Below are 11251 nucleotides of genomic sequence, written 5' to 3'. Positions count from 1 at the left end.
TTTCCCCCCCGTCCCCCTTCCCCAAACTCCTTTTCCCTCTCACTCTCTCATTTTCTCCCCCCTTCCAAACCCTCTCCAAAATAAAAGAAAAAGGGAGACGCGGCGAGAATAAAGCCACTCACAAGCCATCATTCGAACGCCTGTCAACCTGTCAACCTGTCAAATGCCCCTGTCGGAGGGAGAGACACAGACACCCCTTCCTCCCCCTTTCCCCCCCCCCCCCCCCCCCCCCTCCTCCCCCCTCCCCACCACAAAAAAGGGGGGACCAGTTACCATAAATTGGCCCAAAAATCCAATGCAATTGGGCCCTGACGAGACCAAACCTGATTACCATAACTGGCTCTCCCCTTTTTTCCCCCCCAACGCTTAGCTTCTTTTTCCTCTTTTCCTTTTTCCCCTCAATTCGAATAAAAACATGGCGTCGGCTGTCTGTCTGTCTGTCTGTTTGTTTGTCTGTCTGTTTGTTTGGGGGGGGGGGGGGGGGTTTTGTTGTTGTTTGTTTGTTTGTTTGTTTTGTCTGTCGTCCCGTTTGGGTTGGGGTTGTTTTGTAAGTTTTTTTTTTCTGTCTGTTTGTTTGTTTGTCTGTCTGTTTGTTTGTTTTGTTTGTTTGTTTGTTTGTCTGTCTGTTTGTCAGTCTATATGTTTGTCTGTCTGTCTGTTTGTTTGTTTTGGGCTGGGTTTTCTTTCTGTCTGTCCCTTTTTGCCCGTCTGATTTTCTATCTTCTGTCTATCACCTATTTCTACTTAGGGCCCACCTCTCCCGTTATGGAAGCAGCAGTTATTTGGCGACGATAAGGAAACTTAATTGATAATTGGTAATTACTATAACCAGGTATAATATGATGCTAATGACTGCTTATTAAGAGAAATTATTATATGGAATTATAGACGCGAAAAACTTCACCTTGTGATGATATTACTTCTTGGAATTATTGCCATCGATCTGCTGCCCAAGTTGATGACACATGAACATGCAATTATGTGCATGAGAAGAGGTGGGGAGAGTGGGAGGGGGGATGGGAGGGGGAGGGAATGGGAGGGGGGATGGGAGGGGGAGAGGGTGAGGGGGAGGGACTTTGAGTGGGAGGGGGAATGGGAGTGGGAGTGAGAGAGGGAGAGGGAGAGGGAGAGGGAGAGGGAGAGGGAAAGGGAAAGGGAAAGGGAAAGGGAAGAGAAAGAGAAAGAGAGAGAGAGAGAGAGAGAGAGAAAGAGAAAGAGAAAGAGAAAGAGAAAGAGAAAGAGAAAGAGAAAGAAAGAGAGAAAAAAACTACCTCCCCTCCCCCTACCCAAAAAAGGAAGAAGAAAACAACACGAAAAAAAGAAGAAAAACGAAAAGACCAAAGACCCGAAACCGGGCTCACCAGCCGGGGACGGAAAGCGGACGGACGGCGGGCAGGGGCACCTCATCCTCCCTTTTCTCTCTCTCTCCCCTCCCCCTTTTTTCTCTCTCTTTTTCTCTTTCCCCTCTGTCTCTCTCCTCCCCCCCTCCTTTCTCCCCCCTCTTATTTTTCTCTTTCGCTCTGTCTCTCGTCTCTCTCTCTCTCTCGTCTCTTTCTCTCTCTTTCTTTCTCTTTCGCTCTCTCGTCTCTTTCTCTCTTTTTCCTTCTCTTTCGCTCTGTCTCTCGTCTCTTTCTCTTTCTCGTCTCTTTCTCTCTCTCTCTTTCTCTTTCGCTCTCTCGTCTCTTTCTTTCGTCCCCTTTTCTCCTGCCTTTGTCTCTCAAATCTCCTTTTTTCTTCTTTCTCCCCTTTTTTTCTCTTTTCGCTCTGCCTTTATTTTTTCCCCTTCATCCCCGTCCCTTTCTCTTTTCCTGTATATATAGAGAAAAGAGAAAGAGATGGAAAGACAGGAAGACAAGGAGAGAAAGAGAAATAGAAAAAAAATGAAGTGAGAAAGAGATGGAAAGAGAGAGAGAAAAAAAAGAGAAAATCGAGAAAGAGAAACCGATGGAAAGAGAGAAATGGAAACAGAAAGAGAGAAAAAGAAAAAAGATCAGAAAGAGAAAGCGATAGAAAGAGAGGAGAAAGAGGAGAAAGAGAAAGAAAGAGAGGAGAAAGAGAGGAGAAAGAGAAAGAAAGAGAGAGAAATAGGCCAAGGAACAGGTTGACCGCCTACGAGCTAAAATGCTTAGTGTCAACAACGTGGCATACGACCTTGTTGACTTTAGTTTTTACTGTGACGTGTCTGAGAAAAGTCCATGCATGCATTGACACACACACACAAGTACACAAATATTACCTTCGTATGCACAAGGACACAGAGAGAGGGAGGGGAAGGGAGAGGGAGAGGGAGGGGAAGGGAGAGGGAGAGGGAGAGGGAGGGATAGAGAGAGAGAGAGAAAGAGAGAGGGAGGGGGGAGGGGGGATGGGGGATGGGGATGGAGAGAGGGAGAGGGGAAGGGAGGGGGGGGGAGAGGGGAGAGGGGAGAGAGGGAGGGGGGGGGAGGGGGAGGGGGGGGGGGGAGGGGGGGAGGGGGGGGAAGGGGGGGGGGGAGGGAGGGGGAGAGGGAGAGGGAGAGGGAGAGGGAGAGGGAGAGGGAAGGGGGGGGGGATGGGGGGGGTAGGGAAAAGTTGCAACGGGGGAAAAAGGGAAATGGGGGGGGGAAGGGTGGGGAAAATCCCTCGTTTATGTGAATATGCCAATATTCCCATTTTGAACTTAACCGATTTGATAATATTTTCTCTCTAAACACTGAACAATCAACGGTATTTCGTTTAAATAAGCTTATTGAAATTATATATATTCTTTTGAGTACAGAAAAATACGACTTCACTCGGGGACAGAATAACCTTTTCTTATGTTAAATTATTCATCGTACTCGTCTTGTTGGTAACGCTGTAGCACATTCATTCATAGGGAAGATATCGTGAATATGTTTGAATAAGGAAAGAGAATGTGTAAAATATTAAAAAAACGATTCTTACTCATCACTTATCTAAGATTACAGGCATATAATAAACATTATTAATATCATTGACAATACAGCCAGCCCTTCCCCCTCTTCCTCCTCCCCCCTTCCCCTCCCCCCCAAATCTCAGCTCGCGGGCTCTTGCCAAAGCCTCTCCTTCTTCTCACACTCAACACGTGTTTCTTTTGCCTTATATACTGAGCCCCAATTCTTATATTTTTCTTATTGCTGACAACAATAGCCTTTGCAGTCTCATTTGCACTGGCGGTTCGTGCAATGTACGGGGAAATTATGGTGTTGCAGCTTGCTTACTTTCTCGCTTAGAGGATTGATATGAATGATGTGATATAAATATATATATAACATGTTTAATCTGTGAGAGTAATGATGTCAGAGGCGGAGGTTCTTTGGAGAATCTCTCTCTCTCTCTTTCTCTTTCTCTTTCTCTCTCTCTCTCTCTCTCTCTCTCTCTGTCTTCCTTTTCTTCTCTCTCTCTTCCTTTCTCTCTCTCTCTTCCTTTCTCTCTGTCTTTCTGTTCTCTCTCTCTCTCTCTCTCTCTCTCTCTCTCTCTCTCTCTCTCTCCCTCTCCGTTCCAAGATAATCAAACATCTTCACAGCGGAAATCCTTACCCCCTACGGCCCCTTCCCCTTCCCCTCTGCCCCCCCCATCTCCTTTTCCCTCTCCACCCTTACCGTCTTCCCTCCCCCCTTTCCCCTCCCTCCCCCTCTTTTTTCCTATCTCTCCCCCCACTCCTTCCCCTTCCCACCCTCTTGCTTTCTCTTCCCCTTCCCCTCCCCCCCTCCTTTCCCCCTTCCTCCCCTTCCCCCTCCTTTCCCCCCTCCCTCTTCCCTCCTCTCCCCCTTCCCCTCCCCCACCCTCTTCCCCCTCCCCCTTCCCCCTCCCCTCCTCCTCCATATTCCCTTAAGTAAAAGACCGAAAAGAGATCTTAAATATAGCGTGTTTAAGACCCCGTGCCAAGAGTTGCGTCAGTTCTGTTCGCTCCTTTTACGTCCGCCAGAACCTGAGATTCGATCGTGACATAAGAAAAAAAAAAGAAAAAAAAGAAAAGAAAAGAAGGAATTGGCTCGGATTCGGGATTGGAATTGAATCGTCTTTGAATGATTGGGGTTCGCTTGTGTTGTGCTTTGATGGATTGGGAGTTCAGTTGAATTGTATTTGACTGATTGTGGCTTAGATTGGATGTCAGTTGTGTTTATCTGTGATGTCTGATCTAATGTTGAGAATCATTTGAATTCTGCCTAATGTTGGTAACTTTGGTTAAGCATATGCAAATTGGTCTCTGAACTCCACATGTATAGTTACCTTGTAAGCGTAATTGAACAGAATTATGTCCGTTTTCTTCTTTCTCGCCATCTTCATCTCCATCAACCCACCCCCACCCCCTTCCCCTAACCCCCCTCTTCTCTACACGACCCCTCCCTCCCTACCTCACTACCCCCCACCCCCCACCCCCCCACCCCTACCCTTCATTAACCCATTGTTTCACCACTTATAATTGGTCCATTTCAACTTGTAATGCAGTTGGGTGTAATTCCGACTTAAGAAGACAATGAGATTAATGTGGTTTGCAATTATTCTCTCGCAATTATAGAAGGCGGTTTTAATGTGTGAGTTTCGTTGAGAACATCACCTTAGAGTGTGGCTCTTTAGGGGAGGATGAGATCTGAATCTAATTTGTGACTTTGTGGATATATTTGTTTCAACGTCTCAAGATGTATGTTTATGTGTACATATGTATATATATATGTATGTATATATATATAATATAAATAAATATATATATATATATATAAATACCTATACATACACACACACACACAACAATTCAACAAACACACACACACATATATATTATAAATCTATATAAATATAAATATATATATCTATATATAGTGAAATAATATATTATACATAACACACACACTCAACACCACACCCACACACACAAAGATATATATATAAATATATATAGTATATATATATATATATTATAAATATATATATATATACATACATATATATAATAATATATATCTCTCTATATATATATATATATATATATATATATATATATATATATATATATATATATGTACACACACACACACACACACACACACACACACACACACACACACACACACACACACACACATATATATATATATATATGTATGTATTTATATCCATATAAATATGCTTGCACTCTCTCTCTCTCTCTCTCTCTCATTCTCTCTCACTCTCTCTCTCACCCTTCCTCCTCCTCCGTCCTCCTCCTCCTCCTCCTCCTCCTCCTCCCCCCCCCCCTCCTCCTCCTCCTCTTCCTCCTCTTCCTCCTCCACCTCCTCCTCCTCCTCCCCCCTCCCCCTCCCCCCCCCTCCTTCCTCCTCCTCCTCCTCCTCCTCCTACCTCCTTCTACCTCCACCTCCTCCTCCTCCTCCACCCCTCCTCCCCCTCCCCCTCCCCTCCCCCCCTCCCTCCCCCCAGCTCCTCCAATCCTCACCTCACAGCATCAGAAACCGAACCCTCGTCCCCCCTTCCTCCCCTCCCTCCTCCTCCTCCTCCCCCCCCCCTCCCCTCCCCCCCCTCCCTCCCCCCCTGCTCCTCCTCCCTCACAGCATCAGCATACCTAACCCTCGTCCCCCTTCCTCCTCCTCCTCCTCCTCCTCCTCCTCCTCCTCCTCCTCCTCCCTCCTCCCCTCCACCTCCTCCTCCACCTCCTCCTCCCCCTCCTCCCTCGCAGCAGCATCATCAGCATCACTAACCCTCCTTCCGTTCCTCCTGGGCAGGACATGAGAGCGTCCAGGGCGGGGGCGGTCCTCGGGTCCGCGGGCCGAGTGTCCCGGGGCCAGAGGAACAAACTGAAGGAAAGCCTGCAGCAGCCGTGGCGGGGGGCGCACCAGCTGCGAATGACGCTGTTAACCTCGAGAGGCGGGTGGGGCTCGTCAGTGGGGTTGCTCTGATTGTCGGGACCATGATCGGTGAGTAGCTCGATTCCTTTCTTTGTCTGTTTTTTTGTTTTTTTTTTGTCTTTTTTTTAATTGTTATTACTTTTTTTTGTTATTCGTTTTATTTTATCTTATTATTATTGTTTTCATTATCGTTTTTTCTATTATTTATTTTATCTTATTTTTTTTGGTATTGTTATTTGTGTGTGTGTGTGTGTGTGTGTGTGTGTGTGTGTGTGTGTGTGTGTGTGTGTGTGTGTGTGTGTGTGTGTGTGTGTGTGTGTGTGTGTGTGTGTGTGTGTGTGTGTGTGTAGGGTTGTGTGTGTGATTGTGTTGTGTGTGTTGTTGGGGTTTAAAATTTGGGTTTATTTTTGGTTTTTTTGTGTTTTTTTTGTTTTTTTTGTTAATTTAAAACACATTTTTAAATAATTATTAAAAATTTTTTACATAAATTTTTTTTTCCCCTTTTTTTTTTACCAACCCTTTATTCTTCAAAAAAAAAAACTAAGCAAGACCGCCCTAAAAATTCTTTTTTAAAAACCCATTGAAAGTAACCCCCCCTGCCCACCCAAAAAGGCCTAACCTAATTAAAACCCTAACCCCCAAAAAACCCTCAACGGTCCCGATGCCCTTCCCTTTCCCCCTAAAGAAATAAATTTAAGTCCCCCGCCCCTTAATATCCCCCCCCCCCAAAAAAGGCCCCCCCCCCCCCCCCCCAAAAAACCCCCCCCCCCCCCCCCCGGAAGTGGCCCCCCCCCCCCCCAAAAACCCCCCCAACCACATTTTGGGGAAGGGGGGTTTTGGTTAAAAAAAAAAAAAAAAAAAAAAAAAAAAAAAAACCCCAGGCCCGGCATGCCTTAGTTCAAACCCGGCCCAAATTTCCCACCAAGACCCCCCCACATGCGTGGGCCCTAAAAATGGAAATTTACATGAGCTCAGAAAATCGAATTTGTGGCACGGTCCTGATGACATTCTTGGCTTTATATCACCTTTATTGAATGTTAGAAGTATGAGGAAAGGTCACTTGCGTGTTCATTATTGTGGTCATTGTTGTTTGATTTGTTTTGTGTGTTTTCTTTATGTATTAGAGTTTTGATTGTGCGTTATTCAGGGAGTGTGATAGTGATAATTAGTATTTGGTTTACCAGTAAATGTACTATGGTCTTTTATCCTATCATAGGAGAAAACGGCTGTGGAAAAAAAAAAAAAAAAAAAAAAGAAAGAAAAAAAGAGCGAGAGAAAAAAAAAAAAACAACGTGATAGAGAACAAGGGGACCTCATCATGTATTACCCTAGTATAGTCATGGCAAGCCAAAGAATGGCGGGCCATGATCGCCAACGTCATAAGACAGGCACTGCAGTAGTAGTAGTAGTACTAGTAGTATCCTATCATATCCCCCTCCCTCTTCCCTCACCTCACCTCCCTCCTCCGTTTCTCTGCCTTCCTCTACCTTCCCTCACCTTCTCTCTCCTTCCCTCCCTTCCCTCCCCCTTCCCCGTCCCTTTTCTCCCCCTCCTCCCCCCTCCTCCCCATAGCTTATATTCCCTCTCCACTTAAGTAGACAAAGCCACTTTAATTCCTTAACCCAAAGGTATGATATTACAACCCCCCCCCTCCCCCCGTCCTTCTTCCACCCTATCATGATTACAAAATAGTCTGGTCGTATAGTAATATAATATAGTAATATATATAGTAATATACCACCCATGATAGCCCATACTCTGATGATATGATATGTAGATATAACATGACATAGTACAACCCATAGAGACAGAAGACTCTATGTAACAGATAACATGATTTAAAAGCGTTATATTTTGACATGATATGCTATCACTCTGGAATACAGAATACCCTAGATCTGGGTATCTTAATAACGTGATGACACAGCATTATATTACGGTATGATGTACCACCACCCACGCGTACCCAATGGCCAAATCTGGGTATCTGGTAACGTGATAATTCCGTTCAGTTCAGAGAGATTTGCGAAGACGTCCCTTCGCCCGGGCTATATGCACGAGGCGGCCCGCCGGCCATGACGTGATAAACATTGCATTATATACCAGCATGATTTCGCTTCCCCTTATCTCTGACCTCCTCTACAGGTTCGGGAATCTTCGTTAGTCCAAAAGGCCTGCTAGAGCGGACAGGGAGCGTCGGCCTAAGTCTCATCATATGGGGGGCTTGCGGACTGCTCTCCTTACTGGGTAAGTTGGTTCCTAGGACAGTGGAATTTTTTAATATATTGGTATTTCTCCTTTCTTAAGGGAGAGGTCATGGGCGTTTGAAGGTGATTTATTTTCCCCCATTCGAGTCATAGGTAAGTTTATGTTGTTGGATTGTGGCGTTCTTTGTACAAGAGGATTGGAAAAGGTAACTTTTTTTCCCTTCGCAGCTTTCCGACTGGTGTTGTGAAATGCGGGTTGTGGTACCGAAGAGTTCTGTCAGGATTGTGGTTCGATTATGTGTATTAAACTAACTCACTCTCTCTCTCTCTCTCTCTCTCTCTCTCTCTCTCTCTCTCTCTCTCTCTCTCTCTCTCTCTCTCTCTCTCTCTCTCTCTCTCTCTCTCTTCCTTTCAGCCAGGCCATTTCTAATATACCCCCCATTCTTACAGTTCCCCAATTATTATATTTTGTTTTTATCCACATGAATTTCGGTGTATCATTATTATCACCATTTAAAACTCATTGGTGCGTCATCAACTGGAGATAGATCAATCACTTTACGAACCGGAGGCAAGTGATGAAATATAAAGTAATAACAATTTTATTTCTTATTTATAAGAGGCCGTTTTCTTCTAGGGTTGTTCCAGCGCTTTTTAAAATTATTGATTCATTCGTGTTTTTTTAGAGGTGTTTCGTTGTTTTGTTTTTAGCGCATGAATCTTGTGGGTATGGTTGGTATTGGGTGGGGGGTACTTCATTAGGGTGTGAATCTTTTTATGAAATATGGAATCTGTGGGGGTTTTGGTTTTACTTTTTTGTGGGTACTTCATTTTTAATCATGATTATTGTTCAGTTCTCTCGAAGTTGTGTGATTATTATTTTTTCATTTGGTTATTATTGTTATGAATATTATTTTGGATGTTATTGTTATTGCTATTATCATCATTATTATTATCATCATAAATGTTATCATAACCATCAGTGTCATCATTATTATCATCATTATTATAAAATATCCATATTCTGACGTCTCTTTTCTCTCTCTATAGGCAATTCTATACATGAACATATATTGAATTTTATCTCCTTTCCGTTTTTTTTTTTTTTTTTTTTTTTTTTTTTTTTTTTTTTTTTTTTTTTTTTTTTTTTTTTTTTTTTTTTTTTTTTTTTTTTTTTTTTTTTTTTCTTTTTTTTTTTTTATTTTTTATTTTTTTTTTTTTGTTTTTATTTTTTTTTTTTTTTTTTATTTTTTTTTTTTTTGTTTTTTTATTTTTTTTTTTTTTTTTTTTTTTATTTTTTATTTTTTAAAACACACAATTTTTTCATTTATTTTTTTTTTTTTTTTTTTTTTTTTTTAATAATTTTTTACATATACTTAGGCCTACATACAATGTTTACAGGCCGTGTGCCGGGAAGGCGTTGCGGCGACACCTCCACCTTAACCCTTTCGCTGCCAGCCAAAATGAGGCAAAACCACTACTAGCCAGTTATTTATTTATTCTTTTGCTTAAACTACTCAAATTATTTATTTATTTATTTATTTATTCTTTTGCTTAAACTACTCAAGTGATTCTGGAAAAAAAAAAAAAAGATCGAACGTTAATAACATCGTAAAAATAATAGCAACCTAAACTAGAATGGGGTGGGGTTACTTGGATTACAATTATATTAGAAAATATGACCAATCTGTGTGGTGGTGATGCCTCAGGTGTGTATAAACAGCCCTGGCAATCTCGGGGTTAATCATTGTTATCTATATCTTTGACCCTTGTTATCTTTATCTATGCAGCACACATAACTGTTATCTTTTTTCTCGCCCTTTCTTTCCTGCTTCCTTCTACTGGACTCTTCGGGATTACTCCAATTTTGCCGGCAAATGCTGTGTTCTGCGGCCTCCACTACTCCATCTGCCGGTTCTCCAACACCTGCTGTTTATGGCTCTGCTGGCGGCGCTACGTATATTGAAAAAAAAAAAAATATGTACATGTTTCCGCCGTCTGGGTGTTGCTGTCTGTTTTTTTTTTTTTTTTTTTATCATTTTTTTTATTGTCATTATTTTTTTTTTCTCTTTTTTGGTCTTGGTGCTAACTTTCATGTTGTCGATCGTGAAATCTTTTTTTTTTATATATTTATATAAACAATGCGCTCTCTGTATATACATTTGTATATAAACACATGTATAATATATATACATATGTGATGTCACTTACACACGACCCTTTCACACTTCACACTTTTTTTCCGCCGGTACCTGCATGCCACACCACACAAAACACATTCCCCAACATAAACACAACATGATACCCCCCCTCCCTGCCCCTATCTCCTCTCCCCCACCCACCCTCCTTCCCTCCCTCCCTCACTCCTCCCCCACCCACCCTCCTTCCTTCCCTCCCTCCCTCCCTCCCTTTCTCCTCCCCCTACTCTCTCAGAAGACGCACCCTCCCTCCACTCCCCCTCCCTCTCCCACCCCCTCCTCCCTCCCCTTCTCCTCCTTCCCTCCCTCCTTCCCTCCCTCTCCCTCCTTCCCTCCCTCCCTCCCTCCCTCCTCCCCCTACTCCTTCCCTCCCTCCCTCCCTTTCTCCTCCCCCTACTCCTTCCCTCCCTACTCCCTACCTCCCACCCTCCCTTTCTCCTCCTTCCCTCCCTCCTCCCTCCCTTCCCTACAAACAAACTCCCTCCTCCTTCCCTCCCTTTCGCAATAAAAAAGACAGAAATTGAGTTCTCATGCACGACCAACCAACCACCCAACCAACCAAGGGGACACCAAGGAAAGACACTAAGAAAGAAATAAAGAAAGAATAAAAGTTAGATTATATGGATAGTAATTTAATAAAAAATTAATTAATAAAGAATAATTATATAGGGGCGCACTGTGTTACGTGGAGCTAGGATGCATGATCCCCTCCTCAGGGGCGGAACATACGTACTTCATGACGGCTTTTGGACACCTGCCCGCGTTCCTCTTCGCTTGGGTGTCCATTATCATTCTGAAGCCCGCCATGCTAGCCATAATCTGCCTCTCCTTCTCCAAGTACTTGGTGGAGGCTTTCGCGTCCGACTGTGAACCTCCTCTGATGGCTATCCAGCTGCTGGGGGCGCTGACCATAGGTGAGTGGGGGGCGTGGGGCGTGGATGTGGGTGTGGGTCGTGGGGCGTGGGTCGTGGGTTTGGGTGTGGGGCGCTGGGCGTGGGTGTGGGTC

At 43.7% G+C, this 11251-nt stretch overlaps 1 protein-coding gene across 1 annotated transcript in view; it reads left to right on the top strand.

The window, feature by feature from the left end:
- The first annotated feature begins 5719 nt into the window (after positions 1 to 5719).
- The window catches only part of sbm (L-type amino acid transporter sobremesa), a 21391-nt gene continuing 15859 nt past the window's right edge, over positions 5720 to 11251 (top strand). Inside the window, exons 1-2 of the mRNA XM_086534563.1 lie at positions 5720 to 5909; positions 7986 to 8087. Of these exons, the coding sequence (XP_086390689.1) occupies positions 5903 to 5909; positions 7986 to 8087 (109 nt within the window). The 5' untranslated portion in view covers positions 5720 to 5902. The remainder of the gene's footprint in view (positions 5910 to 7985; positions 8088 to 11251) is intronic.

This window comes from Penaeus japonicus, unplaced genomic scaffold, assembly GCF_977035675.1.
Source record: "Penaeus japonicus unplaced genomic scaffold, GWHDUDI00000001_assembly GWHDUDI00000041, whole genome shotgun sequence".
Taxonomy (NCBI): Eukaryota; Metazoa; Arthropoda; class Malacostraca; order Decapoda; family Penaeidae; genus Penaeus; species Penaeus japonicus.
The sequence above is the reverse complement of the archived record's forward strand: the minus strand, read 5'-3'. Positions and strand labels throughout refer to the sequence as shown.